Raw genomic sequence first — 27,974 nt, 5'->3', positions numbered from 1 at the left:
TATCCTAGATTAAATTCTCAAATGGGTCAATTTAAAGTTCATGTTGTTACTTCAAGCATGTATGTGAGGAAGAAATCGTAGGGGGAAAAAACCCACCCCAAAATCTAGACACAAAGATATTGCTTCAAAGAAGAGATATTTATTACAAAATTAAATTCCAAATTCTACCTCATTTTCCATGATCACCTGTACAAAACACATTTATAGCTCAAGGGAACATTCTCCCATCCAGACCATATGGTACAGTAATTGCACTGTAGTTAAAAGAATTCAGTTCAGACAGATGCACATACACACCCCCCAGCATTAGTAAAAAAGTTTCAGGACATAGAACAGAATTACCAATGAGCCACTCGCTGTTGCTCCAAACTTTTGCTTAACCAGGGGCAAGCTCTTCAAGGATGGCTCTAAACTGTGTCTCTTGTGAAACACAGTAAGCTCACTTGGTAAAGTTTTAGAATCAATTACAAATTCAGCAGGAGTGGCATCTATGCAAATATATTATAGCTTCAGATATTATTTGTGATAACCATAGCCCTTGACATTCAAGTAAAGAGCATTAAAAAGTTTACAAATTGAAGCAATTTGCAACCAACCACACAACCAAGGTCTTAGTACTTTAAAGAAGACAAAGAATTTTCAGTCCTGACTACTTGCAGCCAACAGCCCCATCCTGAAGAAATGTGCTACGGAGGTGGTGCTCTTATGCTCAGCCTTCCCCTCCCAGCAGGGAAGTGCCTTATGTTGTTCTAACAGTCCACACATTTTTGCTTTCATGACACACTTGCCCATGTGTGGAGTCATGGGGTCACTTGCTGTAAAGGGGGAAAAAAAAAATCTTACCTACATTCCCCAGCTGGCAGAGACACAGGGCACTGCTAAGGTTTTCACATTGCCAGCAGGATCCTGAGGAGGAAAGAGTACATGTGCACAGAGTGCCAGTCCAGAGGGGTACTCAGTCACAGCTTGGAAGGGAAGCTGCTAAGCGTGGCAATGGAGAATTTCAGGTAAATACCTTGCGTTTCCACAATAACAGTTGGTCTGCTCTCAAGTCCCCTAAAAACAATTCTCCAAAGGATTCAGGAAGGACAGGAGGGAACTAACACATAACACATCTGTTTACCTTTCCATTCCAAGATTCTGGTTTTGCTCTCAGACCACGTGACAGGTATTCACTCACTCAGGCTACTACAAGACATCCTGTCCTACCCCTTGTCCAGGCACTCGTATGAAATGGATGCATAGGTGAAAAATTAGGGGAAGCAAAGACATGTCCTGTACTTCGGGCATTCTTCAAGAATCAGAAGGGAGGAAGATACAAAAAAAGTATATATTGCCAATGCCCTTTGTGCATCCATCAGCCTCTCCAATAAAGCTGCAGAAAGAAAACTGTGCAGACTAAAGAACGGGGGTGACTCCCAGGGCTGCTCACAACAGTGGCAAACAGTGACGACACAAAGTCCTCCACCTGGACCAAGGGCAACCTTGGAACAGAAATCTCCATTCAAATCCTCCTCATAGTCACATCTGTGTCTCATATCATGAGTGGTCCAGTTCCTGGAAATAGGCCAGTCCCTGCTGCTGGAATAGATGTGTGCATGTCGATGTCCTGAAGCAACTGTTAGCAGAAACCTTTTAAAATGGATGGATTGCCTAGGATAAAGCTGGATGAGCCTAGAGGCCCTCTATCTATCCTTCAGAGACTGAAGAGTTGAAAATAGTTTACACACAAAAAAGAATTTGAAGCAGGGAACGTGGCAGCCTGCAGCTTTTTGTGATTTGAATCCATGGATACAGTTTGATGAAATACTTTGTGAGTGATAAAAGGAGCCTTGTCAAGCAGGGTTCAAAGACAGCAGCTGCTCCAGAGAACAGCACCTCTGGCCTCAGAAAGCACCGTTAGCTATTTTCCACGTGACTGGAGAAGACGACTAATGAGCAGTTCCCAAAAAGAACCTGAAATCATTCCACAAGCACAAATGGAAAAACTGAACCAAAGCAGTTGAAACCCAAATTCCATCCCAAAAGCAGAGTGCCTTGCACCCATTGCCTCATGTCTGTACCATTCAGATATTTCAAGACAGAGTCAGGAAGGGAATCCAAATTATTGTATTTTATTGACCTCATAAAATATCAGTTACTATTATGTTTCAGTAATGGCCTGATAATATTTTGTTTTAAGAAGCAAATACTGAAGGTCAAATTCTAAGAGGAGTAATTTTTCAGTACTTTTCTCCTGAAAGAAGAGAGAGCTACATGAATGTAAACTTATTTGAAAACCCAACCCTTGGAGTCCAGAAGGTACAGAGGAAATGTCTGCCCTCTAGTTTCAATGTAGACCTTTCAATCCTTTTAACTCCAGATCAAAAATAAAAATTCTGCTGGAAGTTGCTCCCTCTTGTGGAATAGCTAGATTTTTTTTTTCACTGTATGCCTCCACCCATTTACCAGCACACAAGACCTAAGAAATAGTCTCAATGTCAATCAAATGCCCTCAAGAAAATTTCTGAAGTGACAGTCCTAAAGAAAAAGAAACCTTTTGTCTGTGTTGAAACAGAAGCTGTACTTGTGCATAAGAAAGTAGGATGGAAGCATTAAATTTGCCACCTTCAGCACTCAGCTGCCAATCCACATCTAGAAGATTATCACTAATAAAGGATGGATGGATCCTAGCCAAAAAACAGACTGCTTCATCTTCCTCAGGCAACTCCTACAAAACTCAGCTCTTCATAATAACTGAAGAAACCAAGGTTATTAACTCAATTTTTACATTCCCAAGGTTTAATATGATGAATAAAGGGTGTTACAAACAGTAATTCCAAAACACTCCCAAGTTTCTTAGATTTACTTTGTTGTTCATGCTAAGGGGAAGTGTAAAATCGTATGTGCTGGAAAAAACTGCACTTTAAATCATGGCTTTTGCCAGGTCTTCTGGCAAATCCTCCCCATGACAATGGGACTCCCTTAGGGAAAGCTCATATTGAGAACAGCAATGTATTAAGTCAATAATCTCACCAAGAGATTGATGGATCACGTTGTTACAAGGCAGCACTGCACTGTCTACCTTCTACATTGCCAACAGTTAACAATTTGCTACTACGGTCAGATCTGGCAGGTTCTGAAGAAGTTTGTAGCCTTCCTCCACATCCTTCTTAACTATATATCACCTCTGTGAATTCCTGGCTCATGCAGGAGCACTTCCTGCAATAGCAAGTGGAAAAGAATCATCAAACCCAGCAGCTAATTATTGCAATGACTTCCCACCATGTATAAGCAGCAGGTGGTCAACTCAAAACCTTTAGAATCAAAAGCACAGGTCCATTCCATCTGAGCTAGTATCTATAGGAGTTAGTTTTTGGAGAGATGTGACATACCAAGCCAGAGCCTTACAAAGCAAGCAGCTGCCTTACTGAACAATGCTGTGGATCTCTACTAAAGAGGAACCAAAGCAAGTTTGACTGGAGTCTAGTCCCCCCCACACAACAACTATGCTAATGCAGCCCTTCCATGTGGTAGGAAATGTATTGGATCTCAAGATTTGATAAGAGAAATAAAATGCACAGTCCATGTTTAAAGGCAGACACACCCACCTGTTACTCTCCCTTTACCTGTAATTTAGATGCAAGGCTGTGAAGCAAAGCAAGAACTCCAAAATGAAAGGCATGAGTTCATTGAAACATATACAAGAGTTTTTCAAATATTACTTCTTGATATAGGAATACAGCTGTGATCTAAGTGTCATTGACATTGGATACTACAAGATAGCAACTTGAAGTGTGACAAGAAATCGACACTGGATGAAGGGTAGGAAATGGAATAAAAGAAACATAGACAAAAATATCTAACACAGGACAAAGGCACCTGATAAATCAAATTCCACTTTCTTGGAAGGAGTAGATTCACATCCAATGGCTCTTGACACTTCACAGACAATTTCTGCCTGGCCTCACATTCCCTTGTAATTTGATGTTCAGCAGTCTAGAGAAGGAACATGTTCAATTTGGGAACACTGAGCAGATACTTTGGCGCCAGCAACCTGTTTTGCAGATGCAACATGCATTGAGATGAAGCCTTCCCCTAAAAGCACAGGCACTGACACTGAAATAGCTGAGAGCAAAAGCTGAATGACAGCTGTCCGTAAGATTCCCAAGTTATCATTACAGTCTCTAGTACCTCCCCATGCTTGTCTCTACAGCATACTGGGGCTGAAAATAAACCACCTGCCATTTCTGCTGTAATTTCCCTGGCACCTTCAGACAGAACCGAAAGAAGCTACAAAGAGTTGAGCTGGAAGTCTGGCCGTGAAAACAGGCCTGCTAGGTGAGTTGTAAAAACCATTAAAGGTGACCAGAGAGAAAGGCAGTACATAGGAATAAACAATTTCCATCTCTGCAGAGGGCCTGGGAGACAGGCAAGGCACAATGGCTCAGGAGATTTTAAATAGATCCTTTCAGTCAAATTTTAAAAATCCAGGGTCAGAACAAAAAAGCTTCAGCCAGCCACGCCAGGTAGAATGAAGGTCCCCAGATACTTACAGTAAGCTTTCAAAAACCTCACCATAAGAAAGGTTGTTAACCTTGATAGAAGTCCTATAGTGCTTCAGATGTAGTGGTGCTTAGATTACAAAAAGGAAGACACACACACACATGCATAGAGCATGCATGCAACTGCAGACAGCCTCCAACTTGTACTGGTCTGGCTGCTGGAATGCCACTGCTGTTTGACTGACATACACTGCTTCAAGGAATTGGCATGGCAGCCAGTTGTCCATTAATACAACCTAAGGATTCAGGACATGAGTCTTTTAATTTAAGGGGACCTTGTTGTCCTCTGCATCTTCCAATGCAGGCAGTGCAAACAAATGCCAAAGCAATAGGGTTACTATACCCAGAGTCCTCCAGAGAGGGATTTTATAGTCATGTCCTCAAAGCACCAGAATCAACCTGACATGGAGCAGATCTCGTATTTCTGATCCACTGTATCCAGGCTTCCTTTGCTCTAGAATTCCCAGGAGTCCATCCACCGGAGCCCTGCCATGGGACTGCTTGGGTTGGAGGCCAAGGGTCCTATCATCCCATAGGACAGTGGATGGAAGAGGTAGAAGCTGTGGAAAAAAACCAAATGCCCATCAAACACAGCACAGTTTTATGTCTCAAGTAGTTCGCAGCCTATGGCACCTTTGTCTTTGGGCTGCTCTAAGCTCTACTGGGAACCTTTTAATCTCTGCTGAACCAAATATATACATAGCACACAGTTTTATCACCTGTCATTTTCTCTTAGAATCTGATAAAACCTACAATAATGAAAAATTTTTCTGTATTTGAGGAATATGTCATCATCATTGGAAATAAAACCACAAACCACTGAAAGGCAGGTTTGGAGGAGAAGAGAGTGTTCACGCTGTGTGCTGCAACAAAAGAAAGATCTCTTGCAATGGAAAGATGTTCTATAATGCATTACTGGACACAGATGCTGAATCTAATAAAATTTTAAGGTTTAGGATTGGGCTTGAGGATGTCTGACAAGTTCAGCAGAGAAGAGAAAAGGGAACAAAGGCTAAGGATAATTAACAGGCAGCAAAGTTTCTATTGAGATGGCAATTGTCATACATTCCATTCATGAAAAGTTCAGCTCTACACACCTGTACAGGATGAGCAGAACCAGTGCCAGGAATCCACCTGCATATACCCTTCTAGCTGTAGTGCTGGGTGATAAGAGCCCAGAACAGAACTTCAGTAGTGCATCCCAGGTGATTCCTAGGAGAAGAAAGAGGTAGAAGCCAGAAGAACAGAGCTGCTATGTTCACAGACTAGGCTGATTAAACTCTGTAAACACCAAAAGACCATGTCAATTTTTAAATTAATTTACCTTGGTAACCTTCAGAACCATAGAGATTGTTTTATATCAGCAAATGTTCATTTTGTCCTACCTTTCCATTTGAATAAATTCAAAAGAGATCTGTGTGCCAGATGCTCATGAAGTTGATATAAAATCACAGGAAAAACTACCAAGGCCAAATTATAAACAGACATGACAGAAAAGTGTTGGCAGTAAACCAAAAGGAAAGTAACTTATATACAAGAATATATAAGAACAGTGAAATAGCAGTGACCAGGAATCCCATCTCTAAATTTAATGCCCTAAGCACCAGACATGACTGCCTCATAAAAGACTAACCAACCAACCAACCACCACCAAAAATCCAAAGCCAAACAGACAAACAAAAAATTGGTACTGCAAGCTGATTTGTGAAAAACATTGTGAGTAAATCAATGCTTTCAAGCACTTTGCACAAGCAGAGGCTATAAAATAATAAACCTATTAGGCTGAAAAACACTCTATTTAACAGAGTATCACCTTTTTCCCTACCTTGTCTTCTCCAAGACTCTAGTATTTACCTGTCAACATGCTGGAAAAAAGCATGGCAGGAAAGTAGTGGTGGAAGTAGAGAACTCGTCCCATCATAAAAAAAGGGAGGTAATGAAGAAGCCAGCCCAGTGTGATCTGCCCTCCAGCATGTAGCACAACTCTGGACAGTTCTGGAACACAGATAAACATACTTCAGCAGAGAAAAACTCAGCTACAGTTCCAATTCGCAAACCTTAACACACAAAGTAAACTCAGCAGGAATGATCTTTGCTGGAAGTCATGTATTGGTCTGGAATTGCTTCAAGCCTCTGCAACATCCTAGCTGCATTCTTAATAAACATACAAGCACACTTCAGGAGAACAGCTACCAGAAAAGATATACAAACACCTAATCTCAAGGCATGGCAGGAGGTTGACCATGCTCTATGTTAAGACCAAAGGTGTAGTTTCTCTGGCTGTGCATCAAACTAATCAGGTGATTCTGGTTTCTGAAGAGTTTCATTTTCTCTGCAATGAGAGCCATCCAGATGATCACTCTGTCAGCCCTTCCTGGAAAGAAGTGGTGCCTAGCCTTCACAGCCTGGGGAAGGGACTATGAGCTCTGATGTCTGCATACAGCTTAGACAATAACTTTTTGTATAATTGAGGAGTTTCCCATCACATTTCAGAACTGACCTCCCACAAGGAGATCTACAAAATTAAGCAACCATTGGTGTAAACAGGAATGGTGAAAGTATGACTAATTAGGGCTTGTGAAAAGCTCCAAAACCTTGTCAATGGGCATAATAAAGGATCATTTTATCTCTTGCATTTGTCATTTGCTTTGCATAAATATCAGAAAACATTTCTTGTCTTAAAACACTGCAAACTACCAAGTACAGAGCACATGCAGAGCTCGATAGCAGGGCATTGATTAATTACCCTGTATCCCATGCAGCCAATGTAGGTAGCCATGCACTATTTTTGTAGAAGATCTGTGGTGTTCACTATAAAACTATAGCTATGAAGTTCCCACTCTTTTCCCTGTGGACACTTCTTGATAATCCAAGTTCAGTGGTTTCCCACCTTTGACACACAAAGTCCTGCTACCCACACATTTTCAAGATTCCTACAAAAGGCATTTATGAAAAGGAAGACTGACCTCACCTTTGAGTTCAGATGTCAGTTGGACACCTCTCTTCAGTGCCACTGCAGTGGCAACTGTTATCAGAAGATATAACCCAATAGTGACCAGATTTAGCCACCAAATCACCTACACAAGAGAAAAAGAAAGATTTGGGACTTCATGCTGGATGTGTGCATGTGACCTGCAAACATTAAGACTATAGTAATAGAGACAGTCCAAAAGGAGAAGGAAGAGAACTGGCACAAGCAAAACCAAGCTAAAGTTTGCTAAAGACATTGGCTAGGAACTTCTCAGTCCAACTTACCGGGTTTCCAAGCAAATAAACCCGATAATCTGTCTCATTGACACCAGAAAAACGCAGTCCCTGAGGAGAGAGATCAGAAGGGAGAAAAACAGATATTCATCAGTCCAGTTGGTATTTTGCACAGCATCTAAGGTGAGACCAATTCCAATCCATGCATCACAGGTGCTGCAAAAGAAAGCTGACAGTATCTTCAATGCAATTACAAGGTGTTTTGCTTCAAAAGGCATTGCAAAAGCACTTGAAAATAGAAAGGAATATGGATTGAACAATATACCTGGTAATTGATGGGCCAGTGCCAAGGTTTGGATGTGACTTCATTGTCCTTTGGTTTGAGGCCACTGTTTCCCTACAGATAAATTAACAGAATTTAAATGAGCAGGCAGGTGTGCTGCAATGTCTGCCCAGAAATATCTGTGTACACAAACATATATCAATACCCTTCCTGAGTGAAAGTTCTTTTTTGACCTACATAAACACATCTACTTCCACAATGGTCACAATTAGGACTATGAATGTTCTAATACTACTGTGCAAATGAAAATAGTTTTTGGGTAGCAAAAGAGGCAGTATTCTCTCATTTTTCCTCTTCAGCTTTTCTGTCACTAAGGATACCTGTTGCATAAGCAAGACCTTTTGTCATTAAGAGACTACTGTGACAGATTTCTCTCCCCTATGAAAAAAAAGCCTCAAAGATTATTTCCATGGAAACTCATGCAGGTGCTTCCTTACCTGAGACAGCATTATCACTGATTACCATGGGAACGCTTTACAAAAACACTTTACAAGTACTAACAATAACGTGCTTGACTACTTTTTTCTCTTTAAAATCTCAGAAGAGCTTCACAAACAGGAGCAAAGAAAACCCTAGATTCCTTTCTCAAAATATTAACTTCTCATTCTTCAGAAGAAAGATAGAGGAGCTGGAAGCAGAAGGGCTGTGGCCAAGAGTACAAAGAACAGGCATAGGAAAAGACTGCAAGAGCAGTCCACCTTGCAAATATTAAATCTGCTCTTTTTAAAAAGCATATATTTAGAGATAAAAAGGAAACCAGAAATCACAACTCCTTGATGAATCTGAAAAAAAATCAGAAGTTTTCTATTTTCAAAACACTTACTGGCTTTTTAAGTGTCTGGTTAGCTGATTTTCCTTATTTCGACCACAGTAATATCCTCCTGCCTCATAAATACTAAATTTCCTTTAAAGCCTTACAGGAAGGTAGAGAAAACATTACGTAACTAGGCTGTAGCTAGATCACATCAACAACAGAGCCAGGCATTATGCACAAGACTTCCAAACTTGGACTTGGAAGATTTAGCTCCAAGATCATCCTTTATTCTAAGTATAAATTCAAGTAGGTTGCTTGGCATGTAAATTCTGCCCTAGCTTGGAGCCATCACCCAGATCTCTCTGAAAGTGCTATTTCTTTTTGAATGCAAGAAAGAGGAGGAAGAAAATGATAATCTGGAATCAATGATATCGTACCCGGATCATAACCATGTGGGATTCTAGCAGAATTTCTGCAAAAGAAGGCTTCAAAACATCCAAGCTGATATTGGGCACTTCAAAAAAAAAAAAAAAAAAAAAAAGAGAGAGAAAATAGATTAGAAGTTTGTATGGTTCACTTTTATTTGCCTTTTTCATCATAAACTAAATTCTCTCCTCCTACAACAAATCTGCTTCCAGCACCTCTTTTAATTCCCTCTGCAATTCATTCATACTCTGAACACAGTGGCTTGCAGTTAGAAGTGTCTCCCAGTGAACTTTACAACTGTTGAATTTCTAAATTTCCTCCTTTACTTCAAGGAGTAATAGAAATATATAAAAGTCCATTAAATAAATAATTTGTATTTCTGGCTGGAATTAAGAGACAAAGGCTTCATAGGCTTCTTTTATCTGTAAATGAGCCATAGTATGGGAATGTAAAATGCATTACAGCAGAAGAGGAAATTCTACTAAGTCAACAGCCCAGGATTTCTCTCCTTTGCTTTGCATACTCTCACAGGAGGAAGAACAGTAAGTGCTCTAATAACTCAGAATTCAGCCCAAGCCACCTGAAATTCATGGCATGACAATTGTGTTGAACAACCTGGACAGATGAGCCTGTGAAATATATGTGACTCCTGGACGAGGCTGCAAGGCCCACCTGTCATTACTGGCAAACTTAGATCCATGTCACACACTGTTCATTTCTTGATGGTACTGCAAAGCCATAATTTAGCACACCCCTAGTAGGAGAATGAAAAAAATACACCAGAACAGACTGGATCCAAGCTTTTTTAAAATATCATTGAAATATATATGACATATTCATATCAATGACAACAATTCCCAGTTAAACAATGTTAGAAATAACAGCCTGTATTGATTGGAGTGCTTCACACTTTCGTAACACATTAAAATCTCAAAATCCTTAAAAAAGTCTTTATACTTCTACTACACTTCAAGCATTATCACCAGCTTCCAGTACAAACAGTGAAATAGAAAAGGGCTCTGCATCCCTGCACATATTCAAGTTCAACAATTTTGCACTTAAGCTGGGAAAGAACACATACATTTCAAATGCAAAATGCCAGGGATGATAGCTCATCCCTTCCTTTAAACAGTAAGCCAAGATGCACTCTCAATTGAAAAGGAAATCAATTACTTACATTTAGGGTTAATATGATCTTCAAAGTTCCAGAGGGAATTGGGTGTCTCCTTCAGGTATGGTGTGCAGGTGACTTCTACTTGTTCCCAGCCCCTGTGGATCGGCAAAACAGTTCACCACCACCCCACAGGAACCCTCAATATTTCCACTTCATGTTTAGTTTTTCCCCTTTAACTTTATACTTCTCCATAATGCTTCAGCAGTCAGGAACCATGTAGAAACCAAAACAGATCTGCAAGGCAGCTGACATCAAAATTCTACAGAATAGCTGAACCACATTTCTCACTTTCTCACCTAAAAAGTCTTAGATGGAATTTTTGAAAATTATGCACCTTGCCAACTACAAAGAAACTACTTCCAATTCAACCCTTATAGTTCCTCCAAAGAAAATCACCATCATCAATTTAAGTCAATCCACATCTACAAGAACTGAATTACAGAAACAAAACAACCACCTTAGAGGATACAAATAACTGTTCTTTAGTCTGTCACCCTATGTCTACCAGGTCGCATCAAAGACTTTGGGAGAAAGTGTATCAAATCTGGCAGAAATATGACAGATTAATAGGGAATTTTCTATCAATCACCACTTAGAAAATTTCACTAATTAAGTAATCCATTAAATAATTACCATTAAAGTCTCTGGAGGACAGTGATTACTACCCTCTAAATAAAAAATATAAAAATCCAATATACTCTAATCATCCTTATTTGCAGTTAACAAGTGTTTTTTTGCCCTCAGCTGTTATTATCATCAACATTTTGTGGTAGTAACTTCCATTCACATAACAAGTTGTTAGTGGAAAAAAAAAAAAACAATCAACAATCCACAATGTTTTCTGAATGCTCTTAGTGGAGATTTTTTTGTGGCTTTTTTGTTAACTGAACACATTATGTGTCCATAAGTCGAGTTTTATGGTGATGTCTAAATGGCATTTGCACTCCTGGCCAGGCAGTTGCCAGAGATACCTGCTTGCTCTGTGATTCAGTATACACAGGATTCTTCAATCTGGTTTTACCACAACACACAGAAGAGAAATCTAGAGTTTCCTAGGGAGGCAGCTCTTGAAACAGCAGCAACATGAATGCACAGGATCCATGTCAACATCCCATATGGTGCAGCTTTACAGACAGGGCAGCTTGCTTCCATCAGCCTGGATGTCTCTGCATACACCTCATCTGAATGATGAAGATGCATAATTCAAGGACAGATAAAATTCCAATCCCTGCTAATTGCAGTTTGTAACCCTGCCTCACTTCAGATGCTGCAAGCAAAAATGGCAAAGGTCTTCTAATCACAAGGTAAATTAATACCAATAGAAAGCAATTTTGAAGATTGTGGTACAGAACAGCATGAACTGCCCCAGTTTCCAGTGATTTTTGCAAACCCCAAGGATAAACAACACGTTAAATAACATGTCTGTCATCCCCTCCTGGTCTTACCAGATGACAAGATCCTATGTCCATGCCACTTTTGGATTTCTTAGTAAGAGACATTATTTTTCAGAGCTGCATAGCTTCTCTGTAACAGGCTGCATAACCCTAACCCAGATCCTTTGGTCATATTCCTAGTACTTGCTACTTATATTTTTATTCTTTTAAAGAAATGGAAGCAATGTAGTTATTTCTTAGTCTAAAAGTACCATTGAGTAGAGGAACATGTCAGCTCAAGGCCCTGCAGGGGTGGATGGGGATTACAAACTATTTACCATTTTGGCAGAGTCTTTCCAGAAGATCCCAATATACAGCCTGTGGCCACATGGGTTAGCCGGACCTGACTCCGCAGGACTTTGATGAGCTCCCCAGTCCTTCTGCCTGCCACTTCAATCCGCCAGAAGTCATTGGAGTCTCCTGTTCCATTCTATCGTGCAAACACACCATTCCAGAAAAAAAATTACAAAAATAGAAAAAAGAAACTAAACAATGCCCAAACTAGAAGACACACAGAATTGAAGCACTGCAAATAGGAAATTCTGAAACTCCACTGGGTGCTAAGCCAATAAAAAAGCCCAGACCAGACTCACTCACACTTCACAGAAGAGATTCCCCATCAGAAAGACATCATTCTAGACATAAGCAACCATTCACAAATACATCTCTTGCCAACCTTAATTTTGTTTGCTTTCAATTCATTCTTGACTGTAGCTCAGAGTTACAGCATAAACAGGGGCAACTTGGCTGCTTCACAAAAGGGGTTTAGGCAACAGATCTTTGCATTTAGAAATTCAGCCCTCAAAGCATATTCCATCTTTGTAATTCAAAATTCTGTCATTCTGTCAAAAAAAACCACTTGTCTATGTGACAAGGCCAAATACATAAAATAATACTTGTCAGAGCAACTTCAAGGTTGCTCAGTTTGTCATTTTTGGAGTTGAATGCTGCCAAAGCTAGACTGACAGTAAAAGTTTAAATTTTTTTAAATCTGTGTCACATTAAATAGACCTTAAATATGAGATAAGGCATTTCATAGTACATCAGTTTTCTCCTTGAGGATGGCAGATGTCCACCTATCATCCTGGATAACAAACTAAAAAAAGCAACAATAAATTCCCTTGCATGATATGAACTCTTCCCAAAAGAAGCAGCTTTTGTTTTATCTTGCCTTCACTTACTATTCCATAGCCAGTGACCTGAAAATGCTTCCTTGTCAGGGGAGCCTCATGTTGGTGACTGTGCAGATTTCTAGAAGTTCTGAAATGAAATTAAAAGTCAAACCTTTGAACCGTGTCGATTTGTGATAAAAACATTGATTTGAGCCATTCAGAGATCTGCCAGTACTCTAACCACTGAATTCCAGCTGAGGGCACAGCAGGATGCAGCCTTAACGGGATGGGAGACATGGAGCGAAACTGTCGCTTCCCAGCATGTGACTCTGAGCTTATGCCACACTCAACAGTGACAAAAAAGGATGACAGCATGAAAAAATCCAGCCCTCAAACTACAATCTACCACCTCTAAAAGGAAAAGAGATTGGTTTCATCTTGCTCTGTTTTGTTTTAATTATCAGTAAAGATGTGACAAAGAGACCTGTCTTAGAAGAAGAAAAGCAAGATCCTGACCTTATCGGTTTTGCTTTTGTGAGGAAAGACCGTACCATTTAGGGAGAAATCAGTGGTCACCATTTACACCAGCACAGTGCAGACAAAGAGCCTCCCATGCTGGCAGGGTGTGCCAGCTGAGGCAAGCAGAGAAACCTGGCCATAGCCCATCAGTCCTTGCCAAAGGTGCAGGGACAGTGCCTAGGGTGCTGCTGCTGCTGGCTGCACTGTCCCAGACACCGCTGTCCCACGGGACGCGCCACAGGCCAGCCTCCCGTGCCACCTGCCAGATCCTTCCCCGGCAGCGCCCATTCACTCCCGCGCCACAGACCTCTCAGGACTTAACCCACTTTGCCTAATCAAGATGTTATCATCCTCATTACCCATATATGTGATAGTAAACTCCCAAATTCAAAATTTAAAAAAATACTGATTATAAGACTTATTTTTTCCAAAATAATTAGTTTTGAAACCTAAGCAATGGTTGGTGCATATAATACAACATGATTTCCTGGCTCACGAGTTTAGAGGTTCTGTTAAAAAATCAAAGCTGTGAAAGCACATAGCATTTTGGCACAGTGACACAGGACATTACACTAGATAAAGACTAAATACCAAGTCACTTCCACTGTTTCCTCTTAGGTATCCTCTGCAGAAAGCTTCCATTTTCATTCAAAGTATTTAACTGCTATGACCTCAGTGCTGTTGAGAACTTCAGCAGGTGGATATTGCCTATGAACATAGGGACAGGATACTTGCAGTGCACTGACCAAAAACCCCTATATTCTATTTGTCTAGAAAATGCAGCATGGAGACAGGCAACAGAGTGAGAGTTTTGAAATTGCTTCTCTGGAAGAGTTACCCTGATTATTGCACCTCACAGAACTGAAGAAATCTCCCTGCTGCTTAGGCAGATAGTTCTAATAAAATCGTGTGGTTCTCTCTGAAGTTTCTCATTTAATAGACACATTTCAAAACATAAATCATAGAAGAAAAACTCTACAAACCTCACACTGGAAATTCAGATATACAGATACCTCTGTCACACAGTCTGTTTGTGCTTGTCTAACCACAGTCTCCAGCAAGACAAGTCTCCCACCAACTCTATTCAATCACACAATCTCTTTGAATCCCAGAAATCATCCTTACTCTTTATGTTCCAGACGAATTATATCTCCATGCCTCACAAACTCCACAGGACTTGAGGGGTCAGACAGATCTGCTGAAGGAAGACAAACTAATCGTATCAATGCACTGACAAACTTACCAGGGTATGACAAAGTTTCTTGCTGATGCTCATGCCTCAAGCAGATAATAAAGCAAACAAAGGTGGTCTGACTCTAAGTCTGGTGTGTTTTACAGACTCTAACCCTGAGAGCTACTATAAAGAATGTGAACTGTGAATTACTCTTGCAACACTGATTATAATTTTTCTTATATATCTATGTTATTTACATTTTTTGCTGTTTAGAAAATTCTTGTTGATTTTTATAAACACATGTGGCAGGTAAAAAATAAAGGAAACTGCCAGACCAAGCATGCCTCAGCTACCTACACTACATAATCTAAACCAACAGCTTTCTGCACAAACCACAGATCATCACATTTAGTACTCTTATCTTGTCCCAAGCAATCATCCACAAAAATCTGTCAAATACAATGTACCAGATTGTAACAGGACTCAGCTTTCCCAAGACTCTCAGCCACAATAACAGATTGCAAAAAATACTAACTCAGTTCAAATTTCCTCTCTACTGTTATTTACAGCCCTACACAGCTGAAAAATTGTCTCAATGCAACCTTCAGCTAAGAAAAGCTTATTTACTTCAGCTGTACAGTCTGGAGAAGAACAAAAAACACAGTAGACACACAATGTAAATCAAGAGACAGGTTCCCCTTGTTCTTCCTCCTCTCCCCCTCATATCCAAGAAGGATACTCTGCTCTGGAAAGAACTAAGAATATTTATGTGAAAAACAGAAGCAGCAGTAATAAAAGGCACTTTACTGTTTTTGTTACCTGTATCTGAGTCATGTTTCTTTATGATCCACAGGTTATTCAAATCTTTATGTAAGTAAGCAGTGACCTGAAATGACAGGATTCATTATTTTACATAACAAGAAAAAAAGCTGTTGATAGCAGTCACACATTCACCAGCAAATCAAAGCCCCAAATAAATGCACCAACCACACAGAAATCCTGGGATTACCTTGATGACAATGCCCCCTAGAAAACCAGTTATGGGCCACTCCTTAACCCAGATGACACCTCTTAGCCAGTGGATAGCCCACACTCAGAAGCACTACACTTCACATGCACCAACAGCCTCCAAACACAGCCTGACCTCCCCTCACCTGTTTCAGAAGCTCCTTCTACAACAACAGGATATTCAAACCAGAGCTCTTGCATAATCACTGACCACTATCTGATCCAGGAGACAGAAGCGGCACTGGCTTTACACACAGTAGAGATTTCTGATAAGAGGCTGACTGTGACAACCGTAACATCTGCCAAAGGATTCAGGCAAGGTAAGGATTCAGGGATCACCCATTACAGCCACACATTCTACACAGCTAACTCCTGCCAGCCTGCTCAGCCTCATAGATAATAACTGCATCTACTGCTACCATGACACCAAGAGCATCTTACTCCAGGTTGCTGCTCCCCAGAGCACATGGAACTGTACTCCCTTCACCCACCCACCTATGACAGAGCAGCACGCCCTGCTCTGTGAGACCCTAGCCCAGTGCCCCACCTGTGCCTCTCTCTTAGGTGGGAGCAGATGGCCCAGTGGGTGGGTGAGAGGCAGAACACAGAGGAGTGTCTGACAATAGGGAAAAAGGGACAGCTGGAGGTAGAACCTTGTACCTTGAGGTCAAGCCATCAGGAGAGGAGGAGAAAGTGGAAGCAGAGAGATCACTTTTCCTCTCTACATCTTCAAATTCCTCTCTAAATTCCCTTCCCCTCTCCAGATCCCTGAAACTACCCTAGAACCCTACTGTTGTCCTACCACCAGGGCATGGAGCACAGCGGGAAAATCTTCACTCTTCCCCACTTTCCATAAGGAACTCCCATTAGTGTCCTCTCCAAATTGCCTTTCCCTGCTTTTAGTGTCATAAAGCATGATCTGCATTCCAATTTTGCCTATGCTTGAGGCAGTTTAGCATGACATCTCCATATACCATAATAAACATTAATGTCATGTTAAGAGTATTAGAAATTCTGATTGTGACAAGCAGCAGGAAAAAAAGATTGAGACAAAGTTTTCACTTCTGAAAACTGCCACACAGACAGCAGGGAGTTAAAAACTAAACACTTGTGTTTCTCTGGCAATTTTCTTCCAAGGATCTCAACAATTTTTAGACACCAATAATCAAACTGCAGAATACATCTTGGTAAAAAAGTGCAGAAGCAGCAAAGATTTGTGAAGCTTGATGATGATGGACAAAAATAAGAAATCCACTTAATGCTTGTACTTCTTAATTAGAGATAGTTACATGATTTCTGATTTCTACTTTCACTTATTGCTTAATCGTTTAATGAGAAGCCCTTAGTTCAGATGGTTTCCATATGGCTACATTAGCTTACAAATGTACAGTATCTAATTTATTGAGCAAATTCTTTGGTGACAGATAAAGGAAGCAAGGCACAAAGGAGAGGGATTCATGTAAGGTCACAGAGGCCAGTGGCTGGAGTAAAAACAATACATAGCAGTTCTATTCCCTTGCTTTTAATATACAGCCAGAAAAGCTGCAAAATAATGTATTTGTTTTAAACAAAACTTTACAGCCTTCCTTGAGGTAACTTTCATGGACGGTGGTCTTGCAAAGCCTTGTTACTGTAAGTCACCCCTCTGGTGCAGTGTGGTAGGCTTTCTTCAAGCCTCCTTTTTAGTCAGAGTTCTAAGCCAAGTGCACAGCTGTGGCACTGAGAGGGTAACAGATGCTGAGTAAACACACAGCTCCTACCAGTTTGGCTCCTAATGCCAAATACAAGGAGAGTAACCCAGTGGTTGCAGACACAGGGAATACTACCACAGCACACCAACCTGCTGCTGGCGAGCCCCAATGCCCTCCGGATAGAGGTGCCAGTGGGAGTGAAGGTATCCCCCTGCCATCCGAAGGTTCTTCATTGTGACCACAGACCCATACGCCAAATCTGCATGAGAAAGAGGGAGGAACAAAGACATAAGGCAGCTGTCCTGTATCTCCCCCAGCTAGTCTACAGTGCTCGATTAAGCATGCACTCTTCATGGTTTTGATGGAAGTTTGTTTCCTGTTTGACACATTACTCCACAGGGCTCATTGCAAGCTTATCTCCCATCCCTAACCAGGATTCAGTGAAACTGTTATATAACATTTGGCTGAAACACTTAAAATTCTCCCACTAAGTTTTAACATAAACAAACATGGCAAGACATTCCTTTGTTTGTAATTTCATAATGATAGTTTTAAGATGGCTTTCCCTAACAGTATAACACTGCTGACCCCTACAGCAATACAAGAGAGAAGGGAGGCAAGCTCAGCTGTTGGATAGCAGAGCTGCTACACTGGCTTAAGACATCTTCCCTCCTAGTCCCCCAACACAAGTGAGAGAACTCAGCCTTGGAGAACAGACCTGATGCTCTGTCAGCGACAGCTCTGGAGCAGGGAACAGCCAGAAAAAAGCTGAAGTAATCAGAAAGCTAAACCATTTTAAAGGCTCAGTAGTCTCTAGTCAACCTGAGGATTAGGGAACAACCACATAGCCTTCTTTTTGCTAAATTTGGGTGCATTCTGAATACAACATAGCTGGACCAGTGGCATACTGTGTAACAAAAGTTGATAGTTTCCTTTTACACATATTTTGGAAACAAATCCCACATCTGAACTACAAATCTAAGGTGAACAGGAAAAACATCAATATAGAACCAAAGAATAACAAGATGCAAGCACACATGTCAGACCCCTCAAAATGGCATCCTTCCCTCTAGATGTAATACAATGAAACAGCTAGTGACCATGTACTGAACATGGTGGTATTTTCAGCCTTTTTCTTTCTGTCAATACATAAAACTGCACACAGGAAGAGTATGGATCTGACCTTAACCATGGAAGGCATAATTCACACTGCACTGAGTCATGGGGACACCACTTTTATTTAAGTTCTCATGTACACTGACAACATTCAGAGTCCTTTATTCATATGGACACTCACGCTCTGGAATGGAGACATTATGAAGATTGTTCCCAATCAGCTGGGATTGAAATGCTGAACTGAAGAAACCATCCCCAGGACCACTACAAAAGACAGCAAAGAATATGACAATTCAAGGTCTAACTAAGCAGCATACAAACCTTTGTCATGCATTACCAAGTTGTTTTTACAGAAGAAAAATTATAAAACCAGACTGGGCATCTGAAGAAGAGTGGGTGCAGTTCCCTTAAGAGACACACTTCTCTAATGTTTTGAATCACAGCAGATAGAGACAGTCTTGCAGGAAATTGTCCAGAGTTGCAAGGACTTAAGGTCACAAAAATGTAAATGCTAGCACTGCACAAAGCATCAGAACTGTCTTTGGGGGTGTTCTTACAACAAATAAACTGACCACTGTCAGGACAGATATAACAAAGCCTTTCTCTGTGACTCCTGTAGTCTTACTTCTGCTAAGAGGTTAGTGGTAAAACCAGTGGACTTTAACTGAAAAATAACAGATTTATTTTTCTATTCTTTTTCTACAGTAAAGTGCTTATTCACCTCAGTTTTTAATACTGGCATTTGGAAAACATTACTTGGCCATTTAACTAGCTCTTTCCTTGTAAAAAGCATCCCTTGGTTGCAAGCATTCAGGAAAGAGCCCTCCCTTCATGCACATTCAGACTCTTTAAATCACAGCCATTTTTCAGGAAAGTAATGACTTTTTTTAATTACAAAAAGACAAAGAATGGAGTTGAGACATTTTCAGGTCCCAGAAAGATAAGAGGAAAAAAATTAGACAGGAAATTTGGTTAGGTTACTTGCTTGGCATTTCAGAGAGTCTCAAACTCAAATTCAATTTCACTGCCAGCTTGGCCAGAGAGCTGGGGAAGAGAATTAAACAAAGACACAGCTTGTGGCTGTGCTTCTGACACTGAAAGTGGACTACTATATAACCAATAGCCTTTAATTCAAAGCAAAGACAAGTCATTCTTCTGGAGAAAACATTGTGAAATACCTTCTATTTAACACTGCAAAATGAACAGCAAACACAGCCGTGTAGAGGGCAAGCGGCAGTACAATGAGGCAGAGTACACGAGCCAGTAAATGCTTCCCAAACATGACCTGTAACAAACACAATCTGGATCAAACAGTGCAGGAACAACTTCACTCCTGATTTCACAAGACTCTGAGCAGCAGACCTATGGCTGGAGCCTGCTGTGCAAGAAAGCTCACCAGATTGTAGAATTACCTCAGAAAAGCCCAGAGAGAGGTAAAAGCTGAGCCAGCTCTTGCTGTGCATCTCCAAAAGCTGGAGCTATGGTACCTCAGCATTTTAGGGTCATGGGAAAAAAGACAAAATTAGGCAATAGGCGAGTTTAGTGTTCCAAAGTGCTGAGCATCCCTAACTTTGGCAAAGGATGTTGGACAGCCCCCACTGAAAGTATTTTGAGAGCAAGGACCTTAACTTGTTTATCAGTGGTACATATCTTAACCCAAAAATCCCAAAGAGATGGCTCCCAAAGTAACTACCAAAGCTAAGCAAGAGGGAAAATGAAAATTTGCTCCCCCAGTAAGTCTGTGCAAATGTAAATGTAACCAGGACATCTTGGGATCTACATATGCTTCACTTACAGAAATCACCTTGCTTAGCAAGGATGCTCTCACACAGCAACTTCTAGTGCTGCTCAACCAGAAACTACAGAAAAGTCAGCAGCAAAACCTGTTCTTCAAATGTCCCAAAATGAAAGTAAAATATTTTATTTCAACCAATTGAAAATATGTTTTGCAAACAGATGTCAAAGAAGCTATTGCATTTTCAAATCCTACTGATACTGCTGGTAGTAAATAACATAAAGTAGAGAGTGGATAACAAATAGTTGTGGAAGAAGAAAAGAATTAAATAGCAAAAACTGTTTACTACATGGCCACACTAATGTCAAAGTGGGTGAAAGCAGAGGCACTTACTATTCTCTGTATTTTTTAACATGATACCTGTCATATAATCATTAAGCCAATGATTCTCCATCCCTTAGTACCAGAACCAATTAACTCAAAAGGAATGGAAAAAGCTGAACACATTGCAAAACTCAGTGAAGTCAACAAAGGAAAAGCTGTTCAGTTCCAGTACTTCAGCAGAATACTTCATAACCACTGGACACTTAGAAACTAATGCTGATTGATGGTACATAACCAAATATAGACAGTAGAGAGGCACATGAACTACCCTCCAGTTCCCTACTTATAAAGGCCTCAATATGCTTCAATTTTCATGAAATGGTTTTCTGCAACTAAAGACTTCAATGCAAAGTGAAAGAAAAGAAAGTGCGTGTGAAAGACAGCAGTGAGCAAATCAGAACAATGGACCAACACAAGCTGAGAATTCTAGAAATCAAGGTAGTCCCCAAAAAATTGCATATAAATAATCATGAGTAGCTTCCTAACAAATGCAGAGGTAAGTTATTCAGGCTTTCAGGAGATTAATCCTCACCCTTTTTTTTCCTTCTCCTCAAGTAACAAGGCTTCCAAATAGCTATTCAGAAAGCATCTACCTTCTGGAGTAAATTCTTTACATACTCTAACACTCAGGGGTTTGCTGCCTTTGCTGCCAGCAGCACAAATGAAATCACTGTTCAGCTGTCTCCTGGCACAAAGCTTAGACATGATGGATTTGTTCTATTTCAAATGCAATTAACTGACTTTGCTCAAGAAGTGTTTCTCTGGAGTTGGCGCATTGAATCTTTGCAGCCCATATTGATTCAAGTTAACCAAAGAAAACAAATCACACAGGAGGAATAGAAAAAGTCCCCCCATACTCCCACTGTTTATAAGACAAACGAGACAAAAATGGTAAGTGAAAAAAAAATAGAATTTTCAAGCTTCAAAAGAGGCTGTGACAAGAAGAGAACTGAACACCTTTTAAAAGATATGACTGAAGAATTTGTCTTCCTGCCGGCTGCAAGACAGCAAATGGTACATCAAGGTGTTTCTCCAAATGGCAGATTTCACACTTCGCAAACATAAAATACAATATATTAGACCAGGACACTCAAACCCACTAGCATTTTTTTAAAGGCTTAGAAGAACTAAATGTGTATGAAGTCAAGCAGGCTATAGCTGTCTTAATCCTCTAAACTGGCAATGGATGCTGCAGATTGCAGAGCATTTCTGTGACTCGTGATGCTCCTGCTACGCAGCCTCTGCCCCCTTACTCTCACGAAGCAGAGCCTGAGCTCACAGTGCTTATGCAAACTGAGTGCTGCAAGACAAGCTGTCTGCCAGGTAGCACACACTCCTTGGAAGGTCAGGTAACAGTGCTGGGCACCATCTTGCTTCGGGCCACTGTAAAGCCTCTCCATTTTACTCCTGTAAAGATTAGACTGAAAATACAGCCAACTGTAATGGTAACAGTTTCTCTCAAGAAAAAGTAACAATCTTTCTGCTGTGCTTAGATACTATTATGAACTGCTAATATAAGTGTGCTTGGTTTTTTTCAAAAGTGAGGCAATAATTTTTTCATTAAAACCTTAATCTGCTTTTTTCATCACCACATCAGATGCTCCTCTCTGCTGTAGAGTATCTCTGTTTAGGTACTTGCAGGGGTGTCAAAGACTAGCAGAATTGCAAAGCAAACAAAACAAAGAAACACTTAAAGAAAAGCCTTTGAAACTCACCAGTGACAGGCTGAGGTTCCCCAGCAAGTCCCATAGGTCACAGATTGTGTTCAAGCCAACCAAGAGGACTACAAAAAGGCCAACAAATTTTACCCCCATTGCTCCAGCAAGGCTCACACCAGTCAGACTCAGCCAGAACCACCAGGAGGCAGAAAATGGCCTGCAGGACCAGTAGAGCAAGTCAGTAAATAAAATGATGGCTACATGAATGGGCAGCCTGTGATCACAAAAATAAATAACAGATCAGTTACCCCAAAAAATTACAGTCAGTCTTCTCAGGAACCCATAAAAAGTGGAAAAACAAGTTTTTCATTTAATTTAGAATCACACAAGGATACTGGTTTCAGATTCACGCTTGTGAAGCCTTGATACAGGCTTCAGGTACACTTAGGCCAGGGGCAACCTTAGATCCCCCATTCAAGGATGGAAACACAGACATCAGGTGTAAGCTAAAATACTAGTATGAAGAAAGTCTGACTACATGAAAGTTCTGAAAACAGAAACAAGAACTTTGCTCCATAAAGTGCAAACTTACTTCTCTCAGAAATTTAGGGACATGGGGAAGAACAAGAGGCAAAGAGCAGCCACCTGTAGTACAGCAAGAAAGCCCTAGCAGAAAACCTCTATCGAAAACACAAACAAAAGCAGCAGCAAAAAGCAAACAAATTATAAACTGACATAAAATTGAACTATAGAAGAGAGATGAGAAAAAATGACAGCAGAACTTAAAACTGTTTCCTTCTGATTCCTAATGCCTTGACGCTTTTATTTCAACTAGACAAAATCCCCATGACCTGCTAAGCAACACGATAGCTAGGGTTTGGCTTCTAATTTGTAGAATATCAACTACTTTGACAACAGGATTAGTTCTAAGATATGAAAAATAAATTCAGGTCAAGACACACACAGCTGGTCAAGCACTGCCCTGTAATTTAGTGATGCATTCCCTGAGGAATGTGCTGTAGATAAAGATGGCCTTGGACAGCCGTACATGATGCTGCACGCTGCATTTCAGCCACACAAACTGCAGACACAATAAGATTGATACTATTAGTTCTTGATTGTTTCATGAAGTAAAAGCTGCTCATATATAACACAGAATCTCAACTTCTTCTGACTTTGAATTTGGGATGCATTTCAAGGAAACTACTCTGTGCAGCCAGCCACAAAGAAGCCTTCTGACACATCCCAGTACCTAAAAACCACTACCCTCTCTGGATGGGTCTATAGCAAATATTCTTAACAACTTTACTACTTTATTCAGAATCATCCTGGCTATATTTCGCTCTAAGTTTTTGTAGCCATTTCTCTAAATCAAATAAACTACACTATTTACCTTAGACAGCACGATTTTTAAAGGTCACAGGCTTACAGTCACAGGTAAATTGGTGTACTCCAGGCACAATACTTTCTCCCTAACCACACAAACCCTCAGAGTAAAAATTTCTCTCTGCTACCAACAGTCATTTTCACCTTCAAATTTCCTGAAGTAATCTCATTTCAGCTATTCACACATCACCAATGGCAGACATTACTTTAATTGCGTGGAAGTTAAATATCACTAGTTTAACAAAATTATCATCCTTATCTTACCTGTCTGCACAGCTGTTACATTTCACCATACTCAGAACAGCTCCCATGAGAAAGAACATTAGAATGGGATCCAGCAGAATATATTGGGACAATGTAATACAGCCTGTATCTGCAAAGAGACACACAGCAATGTCAGAAACACTTGCAGTTCCAAAGTGAATCTAAGATTGTGGGAATTCAGCTTCCTCTGTGTAGTCAGGACAAGAAGAAGGTGGGAAATTTTAGAAATAGAAGGAGATCACATTTCATCTTCTACCTGGATAACAAAGGAAAAAAATGAACAAAAAACCCCTAAAAACAAATACAAGAACAAAAGGCAGTACAGCAGTATCTGTGAAACACCATCTGGAAAGTGCTGGTTACATACTGAGATGGAAAGGATTACAGCCAGCAATGATCTACCTCAGGCACCACCACAGTGTCAGAGGATGCCAGAGAAGTCATCTTTCAGATGGTACCTATAGAAAATGAATATGGCTTTGATATTTTAAGTCTCCATTTCTCAATACCTGTGTCCTTACAAAACTCCTATTTTGGTAACTTCATTTGCAAGGTCAATTTCTCCACTTGGCTCAATTCAACAAGGAACTTCATTAATTTCTTATTGTGAACTCTTCTAAAGTAATGCAGGGGTCATTAAAGACCTCTATAATTCATTCAGAAAACATCAATATTTCACTAGTGGGCAAAATCATTCCTAACTGCCCACCTTATAAATTTTTTTTAAATTAAGGTGCAATCTAACCCAATACTGTGGTTATGTAAATAACTGAAGTACCTATGAACTAAACAAGACTGCAAAGTCCTTAAGGGGACCACCAAGTAGGAAGGCTCATACATACATACACTAAAAAAAGTGGAATGACTTTGTTTTCGAGAAAGTCTCTCATTAACCCAAATATCCCCTGTTTAGGTTATACATGGTAATCCAGAAATTAAATTATCTGAACAATTAAGATACTCAATTTTGCTGTAGCAGGAACACCTACCAAAAATAAGGATGAAAGCCGTGAGTAAGGCTGCTGGCAGTGACTTTGACAGTTCCAATACTGTGAGGTAGGCAAAAGGAACCAGGCAGGAGCCAAGAAATGCACAGAACTGCAGGAAAAGATCATGGCAAAAATTATAACCTCACCCACAGTGGACAAGAGCTCACACCCTTTCCTTTCCTCCCTCTTCCATACCCACAACAACAGGAGGTGTTGCAGCAGCTGAACTGAGTCACAAAGAACATTGGACAAAAGCCAGATGAACAAAGACACCGCTCAGAGGACAGATGCTTACTCTCTTCTGCAGTGGTGTCAGTAACAACAGCCAGTCACACTCTTGCTAGCCTGCACCAGATATTCATAAAAGGATGCATTAAGTAGGTGCACCACACATCCACTACACTCAGCCTTTTTTTAACAAGATACTAGATTATGAAAGCTAAGAACAAAATACACTTGCTCTTTATATCTTTAGCAGACCAGATTCCCCTCTCCTACACAAATGAGACCAAGGATAGTTGGAGGAGAAAGAACAAGAAATCAAAACAAAAGAAAGCAAGACCACAGTAGAATTTATTATCTTTAATGTCTGTTTCTAGCACCTCTCCCACCTTACTCAGGGAAACCTAAAACAATGAACTTCTGGAAACTAAACTAAGAAAACATGCCTTCCCAGTTTTCAGTTTTCTTTCTAGGTAGTAGCAGTTGGCCACTGTTTCTCATTTTGACTTATCTGCTGTCAGTTATATGGCTCTTTGTCTGCCTAAATAGCAGTAGAGCCAGGGTTTCAGATCAAATAAAACTCTGAATTTTGCCCTGCTGTCCCAGACTCCATCAGCATACTCAGTTTAGTGTCATTGGGGGTGGCAAACTGCAGGTGACAATGGATGATCCTGGCTTTTTGACACCCTTGATTCCCCAGATTAGCCAGGCACAATGCAGTGAGAGAAGCTCAAACTCAGCAATGTTTGCTTTGTAGACAAGGCAAGGTATCTATCCCATGCAGCAGTATAGTCTCACTAATTAGCAGGAAGAGCTGCCCTCAGTTTTCACCTTAATTTCTTACCAGGCCTCTCACAAACACACATTAAGACTTATTCACTATAGAACCACTAACACTTTTCAAAGGAGCTTGAAGACAAGGCACGAGGGTAAACAGATCTCTGACCTGAACAAGGAGAGCTGTTCTTAAGAGGGAACATTGTACTGAAAGCCACAGGAAAGCTAACCAGTTGACAATAGCCTGCAAAGCCTTACCCCTCTCATCCCTACATAGTTGTGCTGCTCATATCGATCCCCTGGTTTTTGGAACGGAAATGTACCATCATATCCACTAAGGTAGCCAGCAAGTCCAATCAGCATCTGAAGAGAAAATGTGAAAAAACTGGTCAGGAATATCACAATGGAGGAAAAAGTACCTAGGCTAGCAGCAGTAAGGTTTCTGTAGAAGCCACGCTGATCCAGAGGACAAATAATTCAGACACATCATCCAAAAAAGAGTTTATTTACAGAAATCATATACGTACATACTGCCCTTTGTCTAAAGGCAAAATCAGAATTATTTTTGCAACAGACTATAAGCCTGACTGCAAGCTCAAGAAAAATACTAAGTGTGGAATTGAGCAGCGAGAATTCTGTAGTCTCCCATAGCTCCCTATCCCTTTAGTTTCAGGAGATTCAGTCTGAAAGGAAGATAACCCTGACAATGCAGGAAGATGCACCTTCATCCACACTACACACTGTTGCTAAAACAAGTTCATTTACAGAACAGGAAATCAATGCTCTCAGGGTCATTTGTGGCAGGCATCTCATCTGCTCACAGGTTATCAGGAACTGTTTCTTCCTTTAAAATGTAGGCTTCTATTATATATGCCCTCCAAGTGTCATATTGATTTTTTCATGTCAAGCCTTTCAAAACCCAACATGCAATACTGTTTTGTTTTCTTATATTTGAAGCATGTTTTGTAATGACAAAAAGTTTTCAAGTTGAGGCTCTGGACACAGAATGCAAATTGCTGTGGTGTCAATAACAGTTAGGAAGGACTTTGTTGTTCACCACATCCTTTGGCCAGGAGGCAGAGGCAGACTTTTGTGGGCCCACTCTGTGGCTTCTGAAATATGTAACAGAAAAGCAGTTTACCTTCCCCAAAGGGGGATGGACATCAAAGAAGAAGGTCCGATTAATGTAGTAACTTCCCATCTTCCCAAAATGAGTTTCATCCCAACTGGAAAAAACACACCAACAAAACACAAACCACAATAACCAATCTACTACAATGCTGAAGAGAGTTAAAAAAAAAAAAAATTCAGAAAGGCCTTTCTACTTATGCTTTTTATAGTATAGTGGGTTACTGCCATACATTCCATACGACACAATGCGTTAAACTCAGTGGGAAATCATCGAGAGCACTGCAGCCGCTGTAGGAAATGTGCTTTTTAAAAAAAGTTTTATATTATCACTGCAAAACCTGTGGCTTGCCCTTTTGATTCCAAATTGACCGCAGAGAGGTTAAAAAGTCGGCTTGTTGCACAAAAATCTCCAAAACGCCCTCCCCGGGCCCCGCTGCCCGCCCTGCAGCACGTCCCGAGAGCAGCGGGAGGGCTCAGGGGCCGGGCCGGGCGGGCCGGAGAGCGCAGCGCTTCCCTGCGGGCCTCACCGCCCGTCCCGTCCCTGCGCCCGCCTGCGACACACAGGGATCCCTCCCACGCCGGGCAAGGCCGGGCGGGGACGAGGCGCGGGCCGGGAGGAGGCGGACACGCACCCCCGCACCCCGGGGCCGGGGCAGCGCCCGGCCGCAGAGCCGCACGCCCCGCCCCGGCCCGTACCATACGTGCGGCGGCTCCCTGAGGCGGTGGAAGCGGGAGGCGAAGCTGAGGAGGGTGACGAGGGCCAGGGCGGCCGGGCGGGTGGCGGCGGGGCGCGGCCCCGGCCCGCGGCGGGGCTCCCGCTGGCGCGGCGGCATCCGCGGGCACCCGCCGCGCGCGGCACCGCGCCGGGCCCGGCGCATCCTGCGCGGGAGAGCGGGCGGGGCGCGGGGCACGCCGGGGGATGTAGTCCCG

General features: G+C 41.2%; 1 protein-coding gene across 1 annotated transcript; it reads right to left on the bottom strand.

Annotated features, from left to right (window-relative positions):
- Nucleotides 1-119: 119 nt before the first annotated feature.
- POMT2 (protein O-mannosyltransferase 2) lies at nucleotides 120-27,834 on the bottom strand. Its single transcript, XM_031504968.2, has 21 exons — nucleotides 27,741-27,834; nucleotides 27,055-27,139; nucleotides 26,172-26,276; nucleotides 24,915-25,023; nucleotides 23,926-24,034; nucleotides 22,333-22,492; nucleotides 19,677-19,783; nucleotides 18,680-18,762; nucleotides 17,532-17,641; nucleotides 15,503-15,569; nucleotides 14,635-14,707; nucleotides 13,060-13,138; nucleotides 12,157-12,308; nucleotides 10,449-10,540; nucleotides 9,283-9,359; nucleotides 8,074-8,145; nucleotides 7,800-7,859; nucleotides 7,516-7,621; nucleotides 6,399-6,539; nucleotides 5,642-5,756; nucleotides 120-5,104 (listed from the first exon to the last, which is right to left on the bottom strand). Exons 2-21 carry the CDS (start codon nucleotides 27,112-27,114, stop codon nucleotides 4,999-5,001), a joined length of 1,983 nt encoding a protein of 660 aa, XP_031360828.2. The 5' UTR covers nucleotides 27,115-27,139; nucleotides 27,741-27,834; the 3' UTR covers nucleotides 120-4,998.
- Nucleotides 27,835-27,974: the final 140 nt, after the last annotated feature.

This window comes from Lonchura striata, chromosome 6 (genome assembly GCF_046129695.1).
Source record: "Lonchura striata isolate bLonStr1 chromosome 6, bLonStr1.mat, whole genome shotgun sequence".
Classification (NCBI taxonomy): Eukaryota; Metazoa; Chordata; class Aves; order Passeriformes; family Estrildidae; genus Lonchura; species Lonchura striata.
The sequence above is the reverse complement of the archived record's forward strand: the minus strand, read 5'-3'. Positions and strand labels throughout refer to the sequence as shown.